A 27370-nucleotide genomic window follows, 5' to 3' on the forward strand; every position below is an offset into this window, starting at 1 on the left:
TCCGCGGGAGCCGCCATCTTGTCGGCGGTTGGCGGAGTCGCTCTGCGTTCAAGCTGGAAGGCTTCAGCCCGCCTTACTCGAGCGGCCTAGTCGCCCGCTCCTTTGGCGCCAGCGATTTGTTTTTCGCTGGGGCCGCTATGGCCAATAACTGCCCTTTCGTGGGGCCCGGCAACTGCCATCCGCTGCCGCCTCACCAGTCGCCGCAACAGCAGCAGCAGCAGCAGCACCAGGGGATCCTGCAACAGCAGCAGAATCCGCAGGCCGGCGCCGTTTTGTCGCCCCCGTTAGCGCTCCAGAGCGCGGGCCCCAAACCGGCCGCCTCGGGCAAGCAAGGCAACGCTCTGCCTCTGTGGGGGAACGAAAAGACCATGAACCTAAACCCCATGATCCTCACCAACATCCTCTCCTCCCCTTACTTCAAGGTACAGCTTTACGAGCTGAAGACCTACCACGAGGTGGTCGACGAGATCTTTTTCAAGGTGAGCGGGCGACGCGGGATAGGAAATGGGTCACTTGGGGAACGGGACGAAGCTAGAGGGATCCTCGAAACGAGCCTGTCTCTGGAGGCCCAACGTTGTGGCCTCCGGCCTTGGAGTTGGGTGGGCCTCTCTTCCCATTTCCTTCTGAAAGAAAGAGGCTAGAAAAGGGACTGCTCTTCCTCTCCTTCCTACCTCGAAATCAGCGAAGGGGGCCTTAACGCCGGTGTGTTTATGCAAAAGGGGCAGCCAAACCTACAAGACGGAGTTGTAAACCTCTCGACCTATTTCCTGACCCCAATTGTGTTTGTATTATTTCGGAGTGGGAGGGTGTCGGAAGAACAGATCCCCCATTTCTGTGTTGGAACCTATCCTTTTGGAAATGTTCTGGAATGGAATGAAGATAAGGTTAATAACCGTTTTTTTCCAGCTCCATGCTGCTTCCACACCTCTAAAAGTGAGAGTGAATTTTACTTTTTCCTCCCAGAAACGCAGGGTAGCGAATATTAGAATCTAATTTTACAACAGTTGTGAGAAGTAGTTCCCCTGAGGAGTATGACCACATCAAGCTGTATGATAAGTTTAATGGATGAATGAGTTCTTGGTTTAAAACTCTGCTTTTACCAGATGACCCGACATATCATTGTGATTGACTCTTGTTTCATTTTTGTAACTGCTTATGGGGGGAGGGGAGCACTAATGAACTTTGTGAGACTTGATTTTATTTACATATGGATAAGATTACACTAGTAATTTTAGCATAGATACTACCATTCTATGTTATGATGGCTAACTGGACACTGCATCTGCCTGACTTTTTACTGGCCTTGAAAAGCAAAACACGGACATGATTAAAATTTAGATAAATAGTTACTAGGAAAACAAACAATACTAAGCTATAAAATTTGGATTATATATCATGGAGATGCTGCAACGGTCATAACTGTTAAAAATGATCATAAGTTACTTTTTTCAGTGCACAACTTTCAATAGTCGCTAAATGAACAGTGTAAGTCAAGGACTACCTGTACAATGCTAAATTAGATTTGCACCCTTGAGAAGACATTCAAAGATTGATTTGCTAGTTTGTTGTTTCCCTGTAATCTAATCTGAAAAAATCTGATTGGTGCAAAAGGTATTCTGAACTTTGAATTAGGTAAGTCTTTCCATTTTCTATTTTCTGAATGCTTATCCCCTACCTTCAGAATGTGAAAAGTCAGAATTACTGTATTAGCATTACACAGGAGGAATTGCTTCTTAGCATTTTCTATTAAATTTCAGTTGTTTTAACTGAATATCCTGAATGCATGTCAGTACGCCCTGTTTATATTTTTAAGTTGCAGATAACACATGGGATACCAAAGTAATCTCTATATTGGAGATCCTAGCTTCTATAGAATTATCTAAACCTATTCCATACATCTGGATTTGTGGAAGTGTTTGGGGCAGTATTGGTCAGAATCAGTCAGAACTCTTTTGTCCTATTCTCACCAGAAAATGCTGGTTGTGATAACTAAGGTTGGTAACTTAGATCAGTGATCCCCAACCTTTTTGACGCCTTGCTGCCCGGTACCGGCATCAACTGGGCGCCGTGGCCGGTACCGGCATCAGCTGGGCGCCGCCATCTTTTTGATGAAAACATGCTTCCGGTGAGCTTTCTACCCGGAAAAGCTCACCGGAAGCACTTTTTCATGAAAAAAGATGGCGGCGCCCAGCAAGCCAGCGGCCCGGTAAGAGTTGTTCAGCGGACGGTACCGGTCCCGGGCCGGTGGTTGGGGACCCCTGACTTAGATGACACCTCCTTTATCCTATTGACAAGCATTATGTGAAAGCCTTGATGGATCAAAGCCCTTATGGGTGACAGAGACTGAGGCCCATCTGGTGACAGTCATATGTTTATGATTGCAACTTGGGGTTCTAAAGCAGGGGTCTTCAAACTTCACAGCTTTAAGACTTGTGGACTTCAACTCCCAGAATTCCTCCTCCAGTCATGTTTGCCCAGGAATTCTGGGAATTGAAATCCACAAGTCTTAAACTTGCCAAGTTTGAAGACCTTTGTTCTAAAGAGTATGTATATATGAATGAAATGAAAGAAAAATAGTGTTTTGTCAGTAAGAAAGGGAGAAGGTTTATTAAGGTGGCATGTATGGAAGTGAAGATATAGTTTAATTATGAAATTAAAGGGTAAGAGCTATTTCAGTAAGGATGAGTTAATATTTAGATTGCATGGGTATATGTAAAACTATGCATTATGTTCCATTGATAGTAGTAATGAAGGCACCAGGAATGAGTTTACAGAAAAAAATATGTGACATTCTGAATGAATGCAAATCAGAAAAAAGTGTCATGAAAATATGTGAGAACAAAAATGAATACAAAAATTGAGCCATTTGAAAGCCCCAATATTGTCATTAGTCTTTGACAATTATTTGTATTGAAAAATGTTTGTTTCATACGTATGTATATATGTATATTGAATCTAGGTTTCTTTATACATATATGTTGTCCCAATTCTAACCTGAATTAAGGGATTACAGGGTCATAGAGAGGGACTTTAATGGTAAAATAATGCATATGTAGATGATGTCCTTGACGTATGCTCAAAATTGAGCCTAGCATTTATGATCATGATTCTTGATAAGTAAAACAGATCATTACATCACTGAGTTAATTTTATTGCCTTTTTTGCAATAGTTGTAAAATAAACCCATTGTTCACTAGAAGCAGTTTTTGCCAGAAACCTGTTTCTGGCAAAAATGTAAATCATGGTTTGTTGGAAGACTACCAATAAATCTAAAAACGTATCATTTTATTGTTTATGATAAAAAGTTTGAGGGATTCAGTGAAGGGAAGATGGGTGATGAAAGATTCTGATTGTGGGATATGCCATTTTTAGGTTAGTGTTGGTTGCTTTTAAGGAAAAATGGTCATAAAAAGGCAAAGAAAGAATAAATGGAGGAAGAAAATATATAAATCCTTTCTTTAACAAACCGTTAGAAAATAAATTAGTCATCCCACAGATAAATGGAAATTCAGTGTAAGAAAACAATATGGAAGCAATTTTGAATACAGTGAAAATAATTAGATTGTAGTGTGTCACAGAAGCATGTAATTTTAATAGGAAAAAGGAGACTTGTTAGAAAGATGCTGTGGATACAGAAAAAATAATAGAAAAATGCTGCAAAAGTAGTGGAAGAAGAATTTATAGATTTGTATTGCAGTGTTAATAATATATTAAAGAATAGAATTGAAACAAATCCAATAAATTTTAATATCTGACATGATGAAAAGGAAAATGCAAAATATTGAAAAATGGTAAGGCTGTAGTCTTAGATGACATAATTGGAGAAGTGTTAAAAAAAACAGGTGTAGTTTACTGATCATTTGTATGATTTCCTTAAAGTGTGCTTGAAGACTGTCTCTGACAATTGGAAGAATTTATTGATTAAATTTATAGCTCCCATCTCGCCTTCAAAAGAAGCTCTGAGTGGAAGAATTTACCCTACTGCAATGGGAAGTACTAACAAAAGTGAATGCAAAAACTACAGGGAGATTTTCTTATGTATTTCTGAGAAGGTGCCTGACAGAATTCTAATTGAAAGATTCTTAAGGTGACAACAAGAAAAAATTCAGAAATGTGGATGCTGCTTTTCAACATGTCATTGAGAAGTACATGAACTCAACAGTATATTATATATGTGTTGATTTAAATAAAATAAGTTTGAATTATGGAATGTTCTAGACAAATATGGAGTTACGTGTTGGGTGTTAAATACAGTAAGTCTGGCATATGATGCATGGTTAAAAATAAATGGATTACATAGCAATGGTTCAACATTCAGCAGAGGTATGTGATAATCTTTTGGTTGTTTAATGTGCTTATCATTAAATCTGAGAAAAAAATGTGAATGCAGTGGTAGTTTTATGTGCAGCTGATGTGCTGTTGACTGAAAATCTGAATGATTTGCAGTATAAGTAGTCCTCAGCTTACATCTGTAAAGGAACCTGCCTAATATGGTTATAAAATGGGTCACATTACCAGACATGTTTTTACAATTGTTTTGCTGTGATCATTAAGCAAACCCATTGTTTGCTGTGGGATATTTTTGCCCCAAACCAGAAGTAAAAACCAATTTTCAGCAAAAATGTAAATCACGACCACCTGACCTACAATATTGATACTACAAGCAGCCATAATTGCTAGCGTTTTTTCCAGGCAACCAAAATGTAGTCACGTGCAAGGAGGTGACTGTCAGAGCCAAGTCATAAGTACCTTTGGGGAGTGGGGGGGTCTATTGTCACTCCAAGCAGTCACTAAACGACCAGTTAAAAATTAACCCCTGTGTATAAATATGACAATGAAAGTATAATGCAGCCAATATGTAAATATGGTTGTCAAAATTCATGCATCAAAGAGGAACCTTTGGTAAGGAAAATGGAGTGAACAGCTTCTACCATTTATCACTAAATGAAAGTTAGAATAAGAATTTATATATATGTAGTAGAATGTTTGCTAAAGTTGCAGAAATGGGTTGATAAATTTTAAGATGTGCTATCTGCTTATAGAAAATAGTAAGTATATGTTTTGTGAGGAATGTATATTTTGGGAGGAATGTATATTTGTCAAAATCAGAGAAAGTGGTTATGAATAAGAGCTTTTTGAGAACTGGAGAATGATTTGGGTCATTATATTCAATGCCAAAGCAAATACAAGCATGACTGGATAACATGGGAGGAAAACAAACATTAACATTATCAGACAAAGGTGTTCTACTAATTTATTTATTTTGGTTAATTTTTCTGCAATTAACTTTAAATTTTATTTCAACCATGGGTATATAGTTTTCATTCAATTTCAAACTATGAATATTTCCTTATTTTTGCAATTTATAAATCAGTTCTTGATTTAGAATGAATTATTCAAAAGAAATGGCTACAAATTGTTTACATACTTAAGTGTGCTCCAAATTTAGATATTTTAAAAATAATAAAAGCCACATGTAAGGGGTGTGTGTGGGAGAGAGAAACTTATTTTATCACCTATTACATTCTGCACTCAATGGACTAAATTAAGAATAGTTTTGGGGGGATTAAAGCTTTCTTTTCTTCCATTTTCTTCTCATACTTTGAACTATACAAATATCTCTTTGCTTAGGTCTGCTGCTACAAATCCTTATTCTCTTTTTCTTTACACTTTTAAAAAGTAGGCAATAGCTTATTTTATGTATTTATTTATTTTATACTACTTTTATTTTTATAAACAACTCAAGGCAGTGAAGATAGCTAATGGTACTTCTTCCTCATGTTTCAAACACTTTAACCAAGTATTAGCTTGAAGTTGCTATTGATATCTTTATTTGGTTTGTTTTTATTTTAAACAATGCCTAAAGCTTTCTGTAACATTTTAAGACTCTTCAAATCTCTGATCAGTGTTTTGCAATTACATTCACTTTACTTACAAAGACCTGATATGTTTGCTCAAACAAGGGATGTTGTAATAATTGATAATCACTATTGCATCATGTAGTGGTGAGTTGCATAATGTTACCATTTTGGTGATGTTCTTTTTCATCACTTTTTCATGGAATCCATGGTAATTGTGGCATGTCCAAATTTCTTAAAGTTTGGCATATACAGAAACAATGTGCTTTATCAGAAGATAAAATTATAATGGCATTATGTCAGACAGAAGAAAATCAAATATAAATATGAAGGTAAAATTTAATTAATTTGTTACTTGTTTACAGGTTACCCATGTTGAGCCTTGGGAGAAGGGAAGCAGAAAAACTGCAGGTCAAACAGGGATGTGCGGAGGGGTAAGTAGAAGTACGTGATTTCTGCATTTTGGAGCTTTTAAAAAAAAAAAGTTAATTTTTCAAAATGATCTATAAAAAACTTTAGTTTGCAAGCTTTCAACCAGTTTATTAGTACAATTAGTCCTTGACTTATGATCTCAATTGAGCCCAACATTTCCATTGCTAAGCAAGGCTGTTATTAAGTGAGCTGTGCTTCATTTTATGACCTTTTGCCACAGCTAAGTGAACCATGTAGTTGTTGGGGATGCTGCAATGGTTGTAAATATGAAAAAAGGTCATAAGTCCAACTTTTCACTGCCATTGTAACTTTGAATGGTATAATCTCTATTATAAAAATAGACTGTTAGTTTGAGCTCCAAGCTTAGCAATTTGGTTGCAAACATTTCGTCACCATTTGAGGAGACATCGTCAGTGCGTTTTGAATTGTAAACTCTCAGAACACAGGTCTTTAAATACATAAGGTATCAAAACTTGTGTAACTCTGAATGGTTGCTAAATGAATGGTTGTAAGTCAAAGATTACCTGTAGTTCAGTCCATTAAAAGTTTTGTTCATAACTCATGGAACATATTTTTATATGTTCCCTGAGATTTTCCTTATGTTTATTGTTATGAAATGTGTTAGTAGCTCGAGTTGGTAGTTAGGCTGTTGGTTTGAGCTCTGAGCTTGGCAGTTTGGTTGCAAATGTTTCATCACCATTCGCGGAGACATCATCAGTGCACTTTGAATTGTGCTCGTCTGTCAGAACACAGGTCTTTAAATACCTCAGGTATTAGTAGCTCAGGTTGGGCTAACTATCAACTCAAGCTACTAATATTCAAACGCATTTCATTTCATAACAATAAATATAAGGAAAATCTCACTCTGAAATAATATGTTCAATATGAGTTATGAACAAAACTTTTAACGGACTGATCTACAGGTAATCTTCGACTTACAACCATTCATTTAGCAACCATTCAGAGTTACACGTGTTTTGATACCTTATGTATTTAAAGACCTGTGTTCTGAGAGATGAGCACAATTCAAAACGCACTGACGATGTCTCCTCAAATGGTGACGAAATGTTTGCAACCAAATTGCTAAGCTTGGAGCTCAAACTAACAGTCTATTTATTTTTATAATAGAGATTAAGAGGATTAATCTTTCTTAATGATAAATGCAGTGCTAATGTGTATTTTATATTTAATCAAATGCTAGTTTTTATTAAATTCTAGGTCCTCAGTTTTTTAAAGAAGGAACACTTATAATGAAGCTTTGGGTAAATAAGTCAATAAGTTAAAATTTAATTTTTAAAAACCTAAATAATATTTTACTGTGAGTTGTTTTCATTTTAGAGTTGCCAATTTAGCAAACACCATGCATACATAACATCCCTTATTCTAAGAGGAATACACATGCAAACAAGTTATATGTACATGTCTCTTCAAGTTTTTCAAAGGTGTGAAGGTTTCATGTGTTGACAGTTTTTGTTCTTTATTTAGTTATTATTTTTATACATTTATTGTTAATGTTAGCCACCCACATTCACTCTGACAAAATGGATGACCATGTAAATCTAAATAAGGAAATAAAATATTTCTTTCCTAAGCAATGTAAGGCTAGTCACAGTTGAATGATTGACAATAATGTAATTTCATTGAGAGAAGGTATAGCTTCTTGTACTATGTACACCTGAATCTGTTCTTCCTTCTCCTAAAAATTTGAGCACAGAAAATTAATTTATTTACAAAAAACCCTCACCTATATTGTTCCTCTGTTGAATCAATTATGGGTTGTTGTTTTTCTCATTTTGAAAGGTGCGAGGAGTTGGAACTGGAGGTATAGTGTCTACCGCCTTTTGCCTCTTGTACAAGTTATTTACTTTGAAGCTTACCCGTAAGCAAGTGATGGGACTAATAACTCATATAGATTCCCCATACATTAGGGCCCTTGGATTCATGTATATTAGGTAAGTAGTTTTGTATTTAATTACAAACTAAGTTTTATCTACGGAGGAAAAATGTTAAATTTACACAATTACTTTGTATTTCAGGTACACACAACCTCCAAAAGATTTATGGGACTGGTTTGAATCCTTTCTCGATGATGAGGAGGTATGTCAACAAGGGTAATACTTTGTTTTCTTTTTTCTTTTCTTTCTGATATTTTAAAATATTTTATGGAATGCAAAAATAATCTTTAACTGCAAATCTTAGCAGTAAAAACCATCATCCTTAATGATGTGCAAATTTGGATTAGCTTTCTAACTTTATTAGAAGTTAATCGTTTCTCAGAACTCAAAAAAAATGTGTTTTTTGTTAGGAAGCAGTATGTTGGTAGTTTTGAATGGTCACTTTTTAAAACAGACTTTTACATTCTATTCTTCAGTGTTTTCACTTGCAGAATTGTGCAATGAACTTAACCCCCCCCCCCCCTCAAAAAAATTTTTATAATAGTTAGGAACTCCATACATACCTTGCTTAAATGTTAAATTCCTCTAGTGCCTATACATTAGTTTATCTGAATTCTTTTTTTACCCCTGCAACACAGATCTGATGTGAATTCTTTGGGTTTTATCATGAACATGTTTCAGTTATAGTACCCATGTATACAATATTATACCATAACAGTGGTAATTGAGATCAAGTGATGCAGTCTCTCAAAGTAAGATTTAGATGGATTTTTTTTTCATTCATTACATATGCACATACACAACACTGGCACATTTATTTATTTATTTATTAATGTATCACATTCTTAGTTCTTACCAATAACTAATTCATGGCTCAGTTTTTCACCCAACTAACTAAAACTGCATGAATAAAGAGGAATCACTTTCATATATTAACATTTTTTCCAGTTTGCCAGTGTTGAAGATGTAAAAGCATCTATATATATATAAATATAAATATATATATATATATTTGCCTAAATATAAATGTTTTTATGAATTCATTGATCTCTATTTATATTTTTCAGGAACTACATTTAAGCTAATGTGTTGTTTTCTTCTTTAGAAAAGAAAATCTTTGCAACGATTTTGTTTGGAAAAACTGTATTTCTGAACACTTAAATGTGTGTGAGTGCAAGCAGTTTTACATACAGATTTTCTGTTCCTGTTTTAGATAACAAATCTCACTTTCCTTGTGTGCTTGCACTATAGGTTTGGGCCTGACAATAGCTGACTAACATGTCCTGAGCTGTGAGAGGGCATAGCAAGAAGGCCTTCATGCGGTAATGACCCTTTTCCGAGACAATGGTCATCATGGATTATGCGTTTCCAATTTGTTACTTTATTTATTTGTTGCATAACTCTAAATTAGAAAACTCACTGCTTCATGGCAGTTGGTTTGCTATTGCTTCCTATTTAGGTATAGTCCATTTTATACTACAGACTTTTCTGATCATTTTTAGACAGGAATGGTCATCCTAAGTATGGATAAATGGTAGTTCTAATTTGTGGCAGTAGTCCGCAAAATACCAGATAATGTAGAACAAATTACTTTTCCTTTATGGAATAACCATATGTGATAATAGAATACAACTCAGTTATGCTAATATTTCAACCTGATTTACTAAGAAATGGATCCTTTACTGCCTGGCTGCAGGAACAGTCTATACCTGCATGCTTGGGTATTAAATCAAATTACCAGCCAGTAAAATAGCAAAATGCAAAGATGCAAGAGATGAAGTTCATATAACAGCTTAATTATCAGCAAAAACAGCTAAGCCATCGCATATGAAATATGGCAATCAGTATAAGTAGCATTTGTTTCTAGATAAATTTTAGATAGCTTCTCACAATCAGAATGTGTGTTGTGTTTTGTGTTTCTTTTTGAAGGACCTTGATGTGAAAGCAGGTGGTGGCTGCATGATGACCATTGGAGAAATGCTGCGCTCTTTTCTTACTAAGCTTGAGTGGTTTTCTACATTATTTCCGAGAATTCCTGTACCAGTGCAAAAGAACATTGATCAACAAATTAAAGCCAGACCTAGAAAAATCAAGAAGGATGGCAAAGAGGGAGTAGAAGAAGCAGACAGGCATACAGAGCGTAGACGTTCAAGGTTATATTTTAACTTTATTAAATAATTATTTAATCATTTTCTAGTAATTTGGCATAATCATTGTGTTATTTTGCTATTGTAAATATTATTTGTCTATTGCTATTACACAAATAACCATTTTGAACTAACAAACTGCTTCATGTTATTTTCTCAGCTCCTCTGTAAGATTAGTACATATTCCCATATCGTAGTTAAGATTTGATAAATGGACTTCGCTATTAGGTTTTTATGGTTGAAATGAAATTTAATTTGAACACCTGCTCATGTAGAGGTAGTCCTCAATTACCATTTGTTCAATACCGTTCAAAGTTAGGATATGCTGAATGAATGGTAGTTTCAGCTGGTCCTTGAAGTTGTGGTTGTTCTTGCATCCCACAGTCATATGATCGACATTTGGGTACTTGTCAACCTGTCATTTATAACTGCAATATACACTTCAATGCCTCCCCCCTTGTCTCTGCCCTTTTTTCTGCCCTGTATTCTATTAACACTGTATCCCTGCTTCCCCAACCTGATCTTTATTATCTTCTTTCTTCCATTGCTGTGATGTGACATGCCCAGCTGAGGCAGCTGCTGACCCTCCATGCACCCATTATATGAGGTTAAACTGCTTATATTTACTAGCAGTTTGGTGCCTTTTGCTCAGTTTGAGTCTCACAAGTTTACATAGGATTTGTGTGATCCTGTTTGAACTTCAGCCCACTTATTTAGGAAAAATTTGGGTGAAGGGGGTTGGAACTTAGTCGCAAAATATCTGAAAAGAAATAGTTCGTCTAGATCTTTGCCAATCTGGACCAAAAATTACATTAGTCTCTTGTAAATGATTATACTGGGACCTATATATTGGGAATTACAGTCCTGTGGATCTTATTAAACCTCTCTTTAGAGAGCAGAGTTTATCATACCTAGTGTTTAAAGGTTATCAGGGACTGAATAAGTCAAAAAGCTTCAAGTTGAATGTGTAATTATTTGGAAACATTTTTAGTAGCTATGACTTGGACTTTGGATGGAGTTTCACTGATGAAGGAGCATGTCTGTGAGGTGTAGATTCTTTTGAATCTGTGGCACCTAGATGAACAAATAGAGCCATTCTTTGAGTGTATTGGCTATAATTACTCATATCCTCATCACCCATATTGCAACATGCTCCATTTCAAGTTGTTTATTGTTCAACAATTTCAACTAACAATGAATGACAGATGAAATCCAGTTCAGCAGGGTAACACAACTTATTTGATTACTGGATTGGTCACCTGTAGATTTATTGATCCAGTTCAAATTGCTAGTTGTTAGTTATCTCTAAAGCTTTTCATAGCTTGGATCCTGACTGTCTTTGGGACAGTGTGATCCAAATAGAATCTGCTCATTCCACAGGTTCAAGTCATTAAGACATGTGGTAAATATCCACTATTCATGAAGCTAAAGAGATGGGAACCAGAAAAGTAGCCTTGTATGTGGCTGCCTGGTCTTATGGTTTGTCCACTTCAAGATAAACCCATCTTTGATTTAACTGATAAAAGAAATAAAAGCAATCGTTTTCCAGCATTTTTCCTGTTATAATTTATATGTTGGCTGCTATTACATCTCAGTTTATTTATTGATCTTTATTTCTAAAATAACAGTTTTGTGATTTTATGGTTCTGGGTTCTTTTATTTATATAAGGTGACCTGTGTCTTCTGGTGGGGATGACAATTAAATACTCATATAAAGTAATGTAAATTAATTACCCAGTTTTGTTGGGGATTGGGTGATATACAAATACAATTAATTATGCTAAGTAGACATCAGTAGACACCAGAGGTTGATCAAATGATTGCACCCTGCTTCTGGGTATTTCCTTACACATTACATCAGGTATAACAAATTAATAATGCACAAATTTGATTCTTAAAATTGACAACCCAATAGATGAAAAAGATTAAATGTTCTACAGTTAAATTCTTATTATGAAAAAACTGTTTCTAAAGCATTTTGTCATTTTATTATAGGTCTCCAAGAAGATCCTTGAGTCCTAGAAGGTCACCTAGAAGATCAAGAAGCAGAAGTCATCATCGAGAAGGACGGGGTTCATCCAGTTTTGATAGAGAATTGGAAAGGGAAAGGGAGCGACAAAGATTAGAGCGTGAAGCTAAGGAGAGAGAGAGGGAACGGAGGCGGTCTCGAAGTTCTGATCGCGCATTGGACCGTAGGCGAAGCCGGGAAAGGCACAGAAGTCGAAGCCGCGATCGAAAAGGAGACAGGAGAGAGAGAGAGAAAGAAAATGAAAAAAATAAAAGGAAGGAGCGTGACCATGACAAAGAGAGAGGTGTTGAAAGAGAACGAGATCGCTCTAGAGAGAGAGATCATTCACGAGAAAAATCAAAAGACAGAAAAGGTAAAAGTGAAGGAGATGAAAGGAGGCACAAAGATGAAAAAGATGAAAGGAAGCATAAAGATGAAAAAAGAGATGCCAAAAAAGAGAGGCGGCATAGCCGAAGCCGAAGTAGGGATCGTAAGCATAGGAGCAGAAGTACAAGTAGAAATGCTAGCAAGCATAGTAGAAGCAGGAGTAAAGACAAGTCAAGTAAACATAAAAGTGGAAGTAAAGAGAAATCAAACAAGCAGAGCAGAAGCCGAAGCAGAGGAAGAACTGATAGCAGTGAAAAGACTCGAAAACGAGACCGTAGTCCTAGTAAAGAAAGATCACGAAAACGTAGCAAAAGCAAAGAACGTTCCCACAGATATGACCACAGCGATAAGGACCACTCAGATAAACACGATCATCAAAGGAGCCAAAGTACAGAACAAGAGAATCAAGAAAAACAATCTAAAAACAAAGATGAGACTGTATAAATATTCAGAAATGGATCACATTGAATCCTATAAATGTTTTGAAATCTTGCTTATTTTTTCTTAAAATTGAGATTGTGCAGTAGTTGATGAGCACTCTTCTTCAACCTCCCTCTAGGCTGCAGATTGTCATTTCCTATTTTGAGTAGGGAAGTGCCTTTGTAATCCCATTAAAAGTGTTGGCTATTCCAGTCCATTTGTTTAGTTAATTTCATGATGCAAATCTGTTTGTGCATTTTTTTAAAAAAATGTTCAACTGTTTCTGAAATGTACAATCTGTACATATGTCCTGAAACTGTTGTAATTCCTTTGGCATGGTTGCCATGTTGGTTAAATTTGTATACGGCAATAAAACTGCCACTAATTCTACTTTGTTTTATAGATGTGGAATTATGGTTTCTATCTTTGCATTAGCATGGCTGTGCTTTGCATAATAGTATGGCAGAAGCTTTTTAAGGATGGGTCTTGAACATGTATTATATCTAAAATATTTATGTGCATTCAGCATCCATGAAGGTTACAGTTCTAGAACTGTTGTCTTGGGAACACATTTAAATCACATTTTAACTGAAACTCAAGAATGTGTTATAATTAGACTTTTCAGAGGAGGTAGCAATTTAAGGCAGGGATATAGATTTGGCTGAGTTTAATGTAGTAGTCAATGCTACCTCACAGGGACATTTAAGATTGATAAACCTATGTACCATATCTACATATACTTTATGGCTAGTGTTTATTGTTCATGTAAAGATTCTTTCAATACAAATTACCTTATGTTTTTCATTTGTTATGTTATGCCCTTGCCCTGTTATTCAAGAAACAACCTTAGGCTAACAAAGATGTATTGAGGGAGGCAGGATAGCAAAATAAGGTCAAATACCAGACTTTAAATTTCAGACTGTCAGATCTTTTTTTTATAAATGAGACATTTAAAATAAAACATCTTCATAGTGTTCCTTTCGTAATGCATAATGTTTTTTTAATCAAAGATTTGTGATCATTGCTTGAGCTGAAGAACTTTTCTCTAACAACAGGAACTAAATTTTAAAACATTTTATTACCTGTGAGATAATGTCAAAATGCCGAACTGAAAGATAAATCATATCACAAAAGTTCATATCTGTTTGGTAGATTTGTTCTAGTGGCCTGTATAAGAAATATCTGGAATAAAGACTGGATTAATTTATTTGTGGTTATCACCAATTCATTGTGAAAAACAAGTCAGCCTGGGCTTGCATAAACATTAGAAATTGCAGTTCATTATGTAAAGAGTAGACCTCTAGTCTATAAGCAAAACCACTGAACAAGCCAATTGACTCAGTGGTTTTATAACAGAATGGAGAACTAATTTGGTACATTTATAATGCTTATTAGGTTATTAATAGTAATCTTTATATAGTGAAAATAACCTGCATGTCATCCTCAAAGAAATATAGGAAAAACATTTTTATAGTATTAAAATCTCCATAATGATTCACGCTGGGTGAGGGATATAAATATGCAATAATAATTACATGGTGGAATTTTATGAGGGTTCTAATAGCATCTTTTCTGACTAAAATATATGGTACACATTTGTTGAAACAAGTGACCAAAAAAAGTACAGTGGTAAGGTTGATACAAAATGAAAAGGCATAAAAAGCATTACATTCCAGTTCAAAGACAATTTTAAATATCTTACGGGCTTGTTTCAGTTTTTTCACTCAGCACCTGATGCTGATCTGCACTTCTTCCTCTGTAAATCACTGAAAATTGTATTAAAAATATACATTTAAATCCAATCATTAAGGTGCTGATTTTTTTTATACTCTACCTCAACTTGACCCTTTATGAACTGTTTATCCAGTGCTTTACTTTGTAATAGAAGTGCTAAGATCTTAGTTGTCTTCAGGGCAATGGATTTTTCTCTATTCAAGTTACGTAGGGATAATTTATATACTATATAATGTTTATTCTTTGAAACAGTCCACGCTCAGCCTGCTTTTCTAATGTCCCAGGTGCTATCCCAACAGACTGTTTAAACTTGACTAGTTCTGAGTGCAAAACAATGTTTAGACAATGCAGTTGTTCTAGTAATGCTGGATAGATCTCTTACGAGTGCAGAATGTTTCAGATTTAAAATATTTTGCTCAATTATCGTAAGGATTAGTCATAAAAAAGGAAGGTAATTCAGAAAATTCATTTGAAATTTTTAAAAATGAAATTATCTTCAGGTCAAGCCAAAATGATAGTTTCATGGACACACTCATATATAGAGAGAGGGGGGGAGTGGTAATGGTTTTTGCTTCCTTTGGAGTTAAATAGCATGTCTTGAGGTTGGCTTAGGCAGAGTGGCTGGGGCTTTCTTGTCACATTTAGTTCATTCCCTTCAGCTACATTTAAAAGTTTCAAGTGTTGAGATTTTACTAACTTAACATTTGTAGTATACTGCATACCAAATTTCATGTAGTTCTGAACACAGATCAATAGACATTCTTGACCATACCAATGTTAAAACAAACTGGATCAGATAGGATGAGTTTCTGATACAAACATCTAAATATCCAATTAGTTGAAGTTTAGCTTAAGTACGCTAACAACCAAAATGGGCATTCAAAATCCACTTACCCATTCCTAATGAGTTTCCAGAACATGTCACTAGAAGAAAAACATGCAACGGTAAGTATTTAACTGAGAGGAAACACTTCTCAAAAAGGTTACATTGACTTATTTTTAAAAAAGCTTAAAATTGTTGAATGGGTTTTATAAAATGAAATCAATAGTTAACTTTATAAACTTGTAAATACATTAATATTTGAAACTAATCTAGGATAATTCTGGGTAAGAGTTTAGTGGTTAAGATACCAGCCTAGAAAACAGGAGATAGTCCTGATAGCCTTAGTTTCAAAACCAGATGGGTAATGTTGGGTCAGTCACACACACTTCCCCAGGAAGCAAGCAAACCTCATTGGAAAAACTTTGGCAAGAAAACTCCAGGCAGTCATCAGGAATCGACACTGATTTAAAATATAGATACACACAGAAACTGGTAAATTTGTGTCTAATTGAATAGAACACTAACACTAGCCACTTCTAAATAAGTGCTGGTAGTTTTTCCAAAATTCTTATCAACATATTACAAGCTTTCATGGACTAGATTAATGAGAAGCTAGTCTCTAGAATGAAAATGATGTATTACAAAATAATTGCCTATACATATAGAGAGTTGCCACGCTGTTAACAACCATCACAAAGATGGACTGACAATCTAGCAATGATAATAGTGTATATGCCAGATTGTGTAAATCGGGTGTCCAACCTTGGCAATTTTTAAGATTCCAACTGCCAGAATTCCCCCACCAGCCATCATCTTAAACCAGATTAATAATAATTTCTATGTATTTTTATTTCCCTGCATATGCTGTCCCCATTTTTTTTTTACTTCTGCAATCCCTTTTAAGTTTTTACCTGAATACATTTTCTTAGGACAAAATGCAAGCTTTGCCCTATTATGATCGATTAGAGGTGACACTGCCACCATATAGACATCCCCACAAGGTATCTCAGTGATGTCACAGTATGTCAGAGCTCCAGTGGATATACAGGTGAAATTTCTTTTTGAGCCATACAGATCTGTGCTGTAATTTATTGACTCTTTCGAACTGCGCCAATATACTCTTATGCTATTGTTGCCCAGTCTGTATAATTTAACCCCAGATGGACAGCAAGCACCTGAGAAAATAAAATAAATGGCAGTTTTAGTGACTTACAGGCTCTGTAGAATAACATTTCTTACCACTTATTGGCATTTAAAAGCATTCTATATAGATTATCAGCAAAAATTTAAATGGTGTTCTGAGATTACTCTCATTTCATCAAAAGAAAGGAGGTAGGATGTGTGTGTGTGTGTTTGGTTTTGCAACTTTAGTGTTTGTTTTGTGAACCCTATCAGTTACCTACTGGGTCTTCAGTGAAACTGAGAAAATAATATGCCGATTCAGACGCAATACATAATATGCAAAGCCAATGAAGTGTGGAAATGGAAATGTATAGTTATTTGGCCTGTGCTTCAAATATGAACATTTGCTTTTTTTCAAATGTTGCCTTTTTAAAAAATTGCTGCAGCTTCCAAAACCGGTCACTTTCAGTCTCAAGCTGTATTATATGTTGGAATTGATTAGTTTTATAACCATTAAGTCATTATAAATGTTAGAAGTGATAGCAACATGCAACTTGTATAAAATTCACACATGCCTTATTTGCAGGCAGATGAGCTAACATTTTCAAAGGAGTTTAAAAGACTTATTTTCCCCCTTAATCCTGCCTGTCTCCCAAAACTGTAAAAGTAAAGAAACAAGCCTGAAACCATTTTCTCCACCACAGTAATAACACCCCTCTTTGATCAAACTTTTTGCAGCCTCCAAAAAGCCAGTTTGGGATAGCGGTTAAGTCACCAGGCTAGAAACAGGAAGATTCTTATCTCACTCTAGGTACAAAGCCAGCTGAATGACCTTGGGCTAGTTATTCTCTCACAAATTACAAAGATGACAATGGTGAATCACTAAGAAAACTGCAGGGACAGTCCAGGAAGGCAAGCCAGGACAGCAAACTAAAAGGTTTCTTATTCCACATAATCGGGCATCACATAGGCTGCAAACATAAAAATTGAATTAGTTATGTATGACATGCACCTATTTCTTATGAAGGGACATATAGGTAGAGTGTCATAATGAAAGGAAACTCATGAAGACGTTCTTGCTCTTACAGGTAGTCCTCTGATTTCAGCCACTAATTCATTGGCCAAATTTAGGATGGTACTTATAACAAATCCTCAAAGTTGCAACGGTTGCAACATCCCCATGGTCACATGGTCATGATTCAGGCACTGGCTCCCAGTTACAATAGCTGCAGCATCCTGCTATCATGTGATCACCATTTGTGACCTTCCCTTCCAAACAAAGTCAATGGAGAAGTTGGCAAGGAAGGTCACAAACCAGTCCCACCACATTTTACCCCCAAGGAGCCCCACTACAGAGTAGAAGATCCCAGGGATCTCATATTCCATAGCATCCCCATGCACATCTAAGTCCTGTAGCATGCCTACCCTTAGACCTCTTCCGTCTGCATTCTGTAGTCTGCATTCTGCAGCCTCCACCAGTCAACCTATCTCCCTTAGTGTCCCTCCACAATCTCATCATCCCACTGATGACCCTGGCTAGCAGACTTGTGTTCTCCTAGTGCTCACCCAGCAGCTTACCCATGGCCCTCAGTGGCCCCCAGCACTCCCTAGCACCCATTTGAGGCCCTCATCAGTTCACCTGTACTTCCAAGCACTTGCCCATAGCACTTGCAGACCACCCTATGGCACTCATCCACACACACACACACACACACACACACCCATGCTCCACAACATCTGTCCATGGCACTTGTGCACTCCCACATGCTGCTTGCCTGGGACAATTGCCTCTCCCAACTTGATGGCCCACTCAGTCCTGGTTGGTTACAATGGCAACCAAAACTTCCGGGATTAGTGTTGCTAAGCAATGTGGTTGTGCAATGCTACACATCACTAACATTGGAAATTCTGGTCCCAATTGCCGTTGTTACCTGAAGGTTATCTGCATTCTTGGACTTCTGTAAAAGTTACCAAAGACTTTGAATGGGATATAAGGGATTACATTGTGAGGGAATCTCTGATTCCCCTATTCAGTTTAAACAATCCACCTTATAACCACTCACACACAAAGTAGGACTAGCCTTGATGACAGCCTGGATAGACACTGAAGATCAATCTCTTCTGGAGTATCAGTGATTTTTTAGAAAAACGGGAGCTGAGAGGAGAGGATCCAGAAAGACCCTTCCTTGTACGTTCTTTTTCACTAACAATTCTCAGATTTCAAGCCCATGAACATAAATTACTAATTGCATGCAAACAACAAGTTTTATATTCTTATATTTCAACAGCAGTTTTAATCAGCAATTTTATATACTTACTAGAAGAAAATCCTTTGTATATGCAGTCAGAGATCAAGCCTGTTTCACTAACTGCTTTGACAGTTACAGTGTAGTTAGTTCCACAAGTAATGCATCCCAGGAGACAAGAGGTTTGGAGAGTGTGACACTGGGCTTGTCTTTGGTCTGATTTCAAAATGGTTATGTATGACTTTGCACCAGTCCCAGAAGACCAGCTGATGTTTGTTACGGTTTGTGTCACTTGAGTCATTGAAAGATCAGCTGGGCAGCAAGGATCTTGGGGAAAAAAACAGAAGAAAATATTTAGCATTTGATACTAGCCTTCTTTTAAATGCTATATAGAGTATAGACAGCTATATTTCTTAAGGGCTGATAAACTATGCTGATAAATAGTAACATGGATAACAGATCCATCACATCTTGTGTAACATATATCTTTCTATAAATATTTCAATACTGCTTGGGGAAAAAAAGGCACATGTCCTTATCACAGTTTGATTAGTGACCGTTCAAAGTTACAACAGCACTGGAAAAAGTGAACTCATTTTTCATACTTATGACTGTTGCAGCATTTTCCAAAGTCATGTGATCAAAATTCAGATGCTTGGCAAGTGACTCACAATTATGACAGTTGTAGTGTCCCGGGATCATCTTTTGCAACCATCTGACAAGCAAAATCAACGGGGAAGCCAGATTCACTTCACAATTGTGGCAAGAAAAGTCACAGCATGGGGCAAAATTCTTTTAACTTCTCACTTAGCAACAGAAATTTTGGGTGGAAAGTTGAGGATTACTATGTTGTTGTTGGCTTTATTTCAGAATTATACATCTATGTTAGGTGGAGCTACATTCTCTGTTTAAGAACAAGTTTGTGTTCTTGTAGTCCTACAACCAGTTTGATACTGAACAATCTATGGTAAGGAGGCCCTTTATAATTTTGGCCTACAAACCTGTTGTAGTGTTGTTTAAAGCAAGGGGGAGCTGACGTTTGCATACAGCACACTGGTGACTTCAATAGGTGCATACAGCACACTGGTGACTTCAATTGTATTATTGCAATACTTTCCTTACCTGTCTCTAATGGGACACTGTAACTAGGCAAGCTGTATCCTGCTTCTGTACTTGCTACAGCATTGATAAAAAATGTGGACCCACATGGAAGGTTATGGATAGAGCATGAATTTCCAAAACTTGTGCAATACCACTTTCCTGCTTCTCCTTTTACTGTGATAGTATACATTGCTCCATCACTACTGGCATGCCAACGCACACTAATTATAGAAAGAGTGTCCTTTGAGATGTTTAATATTTCTGGACTACATGGAGCTGAAAGATTATAGAAAGAGCAGAGAAAAAACTGCATTCTTATTTGTGACATATACTGTATTAAAAGAGATTCACATTATAACATCTGGAATTTTACTGAAAGTCCAATAATACAACAGCGAAAAAACACATACTGCAAAATGCCCTCTCTCTGCAACCATATTCTTTCAAATTGTGGCATAATCTTCTCTAAAATTTATTTATTCTATTTTATTGAATTCAACAGTAATTTACAACAAATCCCCAATAATCATTGGTGTCATGAACTAAGCATTGTCAAAGGCTAAGCAGAGTTTGGTCATACTTGTATAGAAGATCAAGGCTGTAACTAGACTGGAATATTTTTTAAAAAGGAACAATGGCCAAGTTCACCTCTATAATGTCATCAAGAACACTATGTAGACATGCCTATTGAGATTTTAAGAATCCAGGCTGACTTGAAGAATACTTTACTTAATGAAAATAATATAATCAAATGCTTAAGTATATTGATATTACCCTGTTTCTCCAACAATACGGCCTCCCCCAATAGGAAGTCCCAGCATGTTTTATAGGCATGAAATGAAATTAAGCCCCTCCCCCCAAATTAAGGCCTACATTAAAACATGCGAAATGGGGGGGAATGGTGGGGGGGCTTGCCATTAGGAAGTACTTTTGTTGCACACCCAGATATGGTGCTGCCTGCGTTGACCCCGATACGAAGTGCCCCACCAACGCCGAGGTCAACATCCAAGCCATCGCCACCTGCCCGCCCGAAGATGCAAGGGAAAAAATTAAGTCACCCCCGAAAAGACGGCCTAGCCATTTTTTCGGGGCTCCAAAAAAAATAAGACCCGGCCTTATTATATGAGAAACACGGTATATTATTAGAGCAAAAACCAAACAAAGAAAAACCATCCAACATTCCTTTGTGGTGATCATGCTTAACAGACAATAAGAAACAGTTTCCACAGGAAAAAACAATATCCAAATTTTCAAAAGAAATGCAAAGCATTTTTATTTTGGTTGTTCTCTTGGATATTCCCCCTCTCAAAAGTACTTTGAAATGTGATAAATGTATGTATAGTTGTTTTCTTCTGCTACTTCCAATATGGCCATCATAAGATAGCAATTATTAGTTTATTTTCAAGTCTCATTTCATCTTATTATAATTGATGTCTTGCTTTAAAATAAAGGCTAAACTCATACCTGTTGTCACTTGCTTAGGTTCACATGACATATTGCTGCCTCTGATTTCACTGAATGAATAGACCGTGATATTGTACTGAGTGTTGCATTCAAGGGCAGAAAAGGTGCATGTTGTGGCAGTATCATGGCATAGTAACTCACTGGTCAGGGTAATAGCTTTGGTTTCATACATTTCAGCACCACGGACAGGAGACCAGATAATCTGAATGGTGTCACTAGACACAAACACTGGGCTAAAATTACTAGGACAGCAAGGTGCTAAAAGGAAGAAAAAAAAGAAGGCAGGGTTAGGATTAAGGCAATACTAAAAAAAATAATAAAGCAAATTATTGCAATGCAAACATCCCAAATAAGATTTAGTCATGGGTTTTTATGTTGTAATATTATGATAGAAGAAATAATTGCTGGACAACTCTTGGGTACTTTGGCACCACTATTCCAAGTGGCAGTGGTCCTACTGTTGGGTCATCAAGGATCTTCTAATATAAACAGCCATCCAATCATAACTGGAAGCAGGCATTTCAGGAGTCCTTTGGTCTGATTTCCTGAAGACATTTCACAAGCGGTCTACTTCTTTCTTTTAACTCAGGCCATATGATGAGTACTGTAATCAAGAGATGATTCCTGCAGAACTAAAAACCTCAACAAGGGGGAAAGAATGATTGCTCATCCTTGAGTTAAAACCAGGTTGACACCAGCCTGGTTCTTTCATCTAAACAATTCATTCCTCGGGCAGAGATGGAATTGTTTTTGTATTGCTTAACACCATTATGGATGAAAACTTGGCACTGGCTATGACAGTTGTGTAATTATTGCCCATATCATTTATTAATGCAATTTCTAACTTTGTGCAAAGTCTATCCAATATACAGAAATAAACTGACTCTTACCTGTAGTATAGTTAAATATGTCACCTAGAGGACTCTGCCCAGCCTTGTTATAGGCAAAGACACTAATGAAATAGGTGAAGCCACAATCTGATTGGAAAAGGCATCGGGTACATGATGTGTTGCAGTGCACCTCCAAGCCATCATCACTTTTCACAAAAGCCACATAATAATCACTCAGGTCAACATCGGACCATGATACAGTCAAACTGACTGGTTCCTTCTCCTCAATGGTTATACATTCTGGAGCACAAGGGACTGTAAAGATTTTGACAAAACTCTCTTTAATTTTTCTCATATGAAATAAAACTCAGGACAATAACAATTGCAGCCATTTTTTAAATTGCCACCCAATGTGATGTTTGAAGAATGTTCATCTATTGCATGTGATATAATGTGATTTTATAGAATGTCTGCTTTTACTGGTCCACCTGTACTAAAGATGTCAATCGCTTTAAAAGGAGTGCACTATTTTGGATATTTTATTTCCATTAAAAATAGTCCATATATCTTTCTGTTTTAAATTTCCCTGGGTACTATAATTTTTGGATTGTGCATGTTCACCTACCAGTTTTGAAAATCACAGCCTCTGTGGGACTGCTAGAACCAGCTTCATTGTTTGCTACAACCACCAGGGAATACTCAGCCCCACACTCCAATGATGATATAGTACAGGAAGTAGAAATTGAACTACAGTTTCGTTTGGAAGTGTTGCTATAGGCTGCAATGCTGTAACTGGAAGCTCCTTCTGTCGGCATATAAGAAACCATTGCTCCCAAAGACCCACTGTCAAAAACCACTTGAACGTTTCCTGGTGCATGAGGCCCTGGAATACATTTTTAACAACATCCCACTGTCATTTGAATAGAAACAAAACTAAAAAGTGCTTTTAATTGTAACTCTATAATCTGCTTCAACCATTGTGCTAAAATTATGGTACAGTTTGTTCTGTTCTGATTTAATTTATAACAGTTGTCAAATCTTGGTTTATGGCTTGGCTTACTGTGGAAAGCCATCAAAATGTGGCTTATTTAACTTAACATTGTTAAGCAAATTCTCATTTTGTGTGAGATATAAATCCAGTCTATATGAATGCTTACATTTTTAGCAAAGATGTTTGCAACTAAGAAATCATGGTAGCCAAAATGGCAACCGCAAACATCTGATTGAAGCTCTCCTTGATGTTCGGTGATAATTTTGCTTAAATTGCCTCATATGAAGATCAGTTGTAAGAATTGTTTATATTTTCATTATTTGTTTATCAACTACAAAAGCCCATGGTATTAACACTTCAGAGAAAGCAGTAACATTGAAAACACAATAGTTATTCTAGTATTCTTGCTGCTAAATCCTTGAACAATACGCAAGGATCTTTTTCTTTAACCATTATTATATTTATTGAAATTCAATTGTTTGTTGCAAAAAGTTGCTGACTTCTTACTTGTTCTTTGATTGTACGTAAAATCATCTCCAGGTATCCCATTAATATCCCATGCATATACCTTGATGGTATAGAGAGTTCCTGGATCTAAACTGGAAAATGTCAGGGAGTTGTTGGTGGTATTTTCTTTTAACATGTTACCTAAACCATCTGATCTTATAATAGACACAGAGAATCCAACAGCCATATATACAGCATTCCAGATAACCACAATATTGTTACACCTTGGAGAATTTGTTATCAGCATAGGTGCAGCCAGCACTGTAAATGAGAAATACAGATTAGATTTAGTAAAATCTGGTACATGGGCAAATGGAGATGAAATAAGGCAACAAATAAGTCTAAGCCAGTAATGGTAGTGATGTTTCTTAGATAATATTTGCATATACTATTGGCATATATATTCTAACATAGCAATATGCAGTTATCTACTTATCCATTATCTTAGTTATCCATTATAAATATCTATAAAACTCACATTTTCTCCTACAATTCATGGACACAAGAGTCCAATATATTTATGGATCCTAATTTCTTAACAAACAAGAATAAATGATGGGAAAGTGTCAAACTGGAAAACATATTCTGTAAAGTGCATAAGTCAACACTAACTACAGATAAACTGGCAGCCAATACAGTTGGCCCAAGCTAGTCTATAGTATTGTTTAACAACATCTATACAATGGTATGATTTGCACCAAATGAAATTTCTAAATCTTTTCAAGAGTCCTATATGGTATACATTACTACATTCCATCTTATGCAGTATAAACTTTCCAATATGAAATAGACACATCATAAATATTCCTAACCAGTTGATGAGTTAATTTTAGTAAATTTCTTAAATTAACCTGTTAATCAGAAAACTCCATTGATATTTTTACTGTGATGAAAACATCTTAGTCTTTATCATTTAATCATCTTCCATTTCCTCCGGCTAACCCATTCATTATCACTATATTCTCAACAACTCGTTCAGAAATCATAAAGTTGCCACTAGATAATTAAGCAAGAATTCTATGCCAACATTTTAGCCCTGTGACACATTTGGAGGGGCTAAGAATTATTCTTGATTTTTTAAATTGTGTGTCATACAATCACACTCTAACAAGTAGGACAAAGACCAAGTTAATGAAGTAAACTGCATTTCAATTTAAACTAATTAAAATTAAACATAGATCCAGTCATGTATTTAACAATGTCTTTCATCTTCAAAACTAGCACTTGGAAGTCATTGTGAAATACACTCAAACTTTTGAAGTGTGAATATAATGCTGGGCCTTATATCCATATAATCTCTGTTTTAGATCCAGCAACTTTGGCCAAATTAATTAAATCTCCTTCTCTAGACAAAGAAGACTTTTTTTTAAAAAACAAATTTTATTTTCAAGACAAACAATACATAAATACACATAAACACAAAAACATAATAACATAAAAAATCTCTTTTCTGAAAGTTGCTTAGTCCCGGGTTAAAACTCTTGGTACAGTCACAAATTCAAATTCATATTCATTTTACATACCATTTCATATCTTGTTAACATTTTCAATTTTCTATATGACTTCTCCTCTCCTTTAAATTTTCTCAATTTTATTTTATTTTATTTATCTCCTCTCAATTCATATCATAATATTTATTATTCTTTGTCTGTTCTATTCCAGCCAACCATTTATTTTTCTTCTTTAAAGAAAGAAGAAAGACTTCTCCTGTACACTATATGGAGTATGATGCCTTTATCTCTTTCCCCACTTAATATAAAACACATGACATACATTGGGATTCTGTCTAGTACATTCTAAAATTATACTATATTAACAAAAGTAATACAAATCTATTCATTAATATTGATATTCATTCATATCTTAAACGTTTAACTCATTGCTTTTCAATTAAATCACATACTTTTGTGGGAGCCCTATTTTCCATAATTATCCCCCCCACATCACATATTACAGCTCATTAAAATGTTCCTCCTTCTTCTACTTCAAATCTCATTTCACAAAGAATTTCATTAATATACCATATTCTAATCATTAATATTAACAATCATTTATATCTTAAACATTTTATCCATTTCAATTAAATATCATGCCTTTGTGGGAACACTTATGCTTTCCAAAAATTATTACCCCCCCCCCCCCACATCACAGTCTTGAATCATATTTCATTACAGTACTCCCTTTTTCTTAACCAAAAATTTCACTAATTTATATTAAATATTTTATCACATTTTAAGTTACATATTGTTTCTAATTTTCTATGATTACTTCTAAATACAGGTATAAAAATGCAGTCTTATGTACCTTTCTAGAATCCCTTTAACAATAAGATTTATCCATTATCTCTAAAAAACTTTTGCTTCTTAACATCTTGCTCCCCACCATTAGGGCTTCTCATCCCTTCCTTTCTCCCTTGCTTCTTCTTCTCCTTGTCCTCTTTAACCCCTTGTCTCTCCACCTCCCTTTTATTCTGCTTTCCCCCTTTCTGTTGTTTCTTAACATAATGTCCCCTTTTCACCTTGTTCTTCTCTTTTTGGGCTGTTTTTCCAGATCTTAAAGACCTTTTTGCCTTTTTCTCTTGCTTTTTCCCTTCTCCAGTCAAATTCATTTGTTCATCAAAGATGGCTTCTTCTTCTTCTTTGTCCCCATCATCCTCATTCTGCTTCACATAAGTATAAACCGCCATTTCTAAGTATTGAAAAATAGTGTCAAGACCATCTTCCCCTCCTTGTTTTTCTCTTTCATATTTTTGATATATAAGTTTCAATCCATCCATAGATGATTCCATTGTGTAGAGAAAAAGTTTTTCCAAACAACCACCCAGATGTTTTAATCAGAAGTAATTTCCAAAGGTTCCAAAATCACCAAACAATCCAAACAGACTATTTCTTTTAGATACCTTCTTCTTCTTCACTTTCTGGGGTTAAAGTAATCACAAATCCTTTTCAAATATATATATATTTGGAAGTTTTTTAATGTTTAAAAACTCTTTGCAATTCTAGGCAATCTTCTCCTTATTTTCAATTTTTGCTCCAATTTTTTTCACTCTCCCTTCCCACTCACAGCCAAAAAGGTTTTTTTTTTTTTCTGCTGTCACTTTAGGAAGGAGAGTAGAACAAAGAAAAAACTTTCCCCTTTAGAGTATTCGCAGCTTGTAACTCTCACAAGGAATAATATATACTTAGCAGCCTTCAAAGTTCCAGGTCACTTTCTCCCGTCTTGTCCCGGTTAGAAGCAACTTTCACTGTTCTTCCAGCTTTCTCCCTCCTGCACCTGCTTTCCCGGCTGCAGCTTTCTTCGTGGCGGCCATTGCTGACCGCCGTTCCTCCGCCTCGGGAAAAGGGGGTTTAGCCGGCTGGGGAGGGGGTTTGTGGCACCCCCAAACCCCTTGCCGGATCCCCCCTG

At 35.9% G+C, this 27370-nt stretch overlaps 2 protein-coding genes across 7 annotated transcripts in view; one reads left to right on the top strand and one right to left on the bottom strand.

The window, feature by feature from the left end:
* Positions 1–14354, top strand: PRPF38B (pre-mRNA processing factor 38B). Its single transcript, XM_026671758.2, has 6 exons — positions 1–479; positions 6224–6292; positions 8091–8242; positions 8327–8387; positions 10115–10338; positions 12328–14354. Exons 1-6 carry the CDS (start codon positions 138–140, stop codon positions 13169–13171), a joined length of 1692 nt encoding a protein of 563 aa, XP_026527543.2. The 5' UTR covers positions 1–137; the 3' UTR covers positions 13172–14354.
* The window catches only part of FNDC7 (fibronectin type III domain containing 7), a 26220-nt gene continuing 13056 nt past the window's right edge, over positions 14207–27370 (bottom strand). For 4 of the 6 annotated variants that reach the window (XM_087960767.1, XM_087960763.1, XM_087960766.1 and 1 more), the window contains 9 exons: positions 23966–24226; positions 23093–23350; positions 22528–22782; positions 21638–21895; positions 20195–20449; positions 19145–19399; positions 16616–16879; positions 15776–15805; positions 14207–14913 (listed from right to left, as the gene is read on the bottom strand). In XM_087960767.1, coding sequence (XP_087816893.1) covers positions 14846–14913; positions 15776–15805; positions 16616–16879; positions 19145–19399; positions 20195–20449; positions 21638–21895; positions 22528–22782; positions 23093–23350; positions 23966–24226 — 1904 coding nt within the window. In that variant the 3' untranslated portion in view covers positions 14207–14845. The remainder of the gene's footprint in view (positions 14914–15775; positions 15806–16615; positions 16880–19144; positions 19400–20194; positions 20450–21637; positions 21896–22527; positions 22783–23092; positions 23351–23965; positions 24227–27370) is intronic. The other 2 variants (XM_087960764.1, XM_087960765.1) reach the window with 2 other exon arrangements.

The sequence above is a fragment of the Notechis scutatus genome, chromosome 3 (genome assembly GCF_049901735.1).
Source record: "Notechis scutatus isolate UNSWTSFEM ecotype Mainland chromosome 3, rNotScu1.2, whole genome shotgun sequence".
Taxonomy (NCBI): domain Eukaryota; kingdom Metazoa; phylum Chordata; class Lepidosauria; order Squamata; family Elapidae; genus Notechis; species Notechis scutatus.

What these genes read in the sequence shown, in the direction of transcription:
- PRPF38B (XM_026671758.2), top strand. Translation starts at nt 138, where the DNA reads ATGGCCAATAACTGCCCTTTCGTGGGGCCCGGCAACTGCCATCCGCTG. An exon ending in CCTTTCTCGATGATGAGGAG is followed by an intron (nt 8,388 to 10,114) that starts GTATGTCAACAA and finishes TTCTTTTTGAAG; the next exon opens with GACCTTGATGTGAAAGCAGG. An exon ending in ACAGAGCGTAGACGTTCAAG is followed by an intron (nt 10,339 to 12,327) that starts GTTATATTTTAA and finishes ATTTTATTATAG; the next exon opens with GTCTCCAAGAAGATCCTTGA.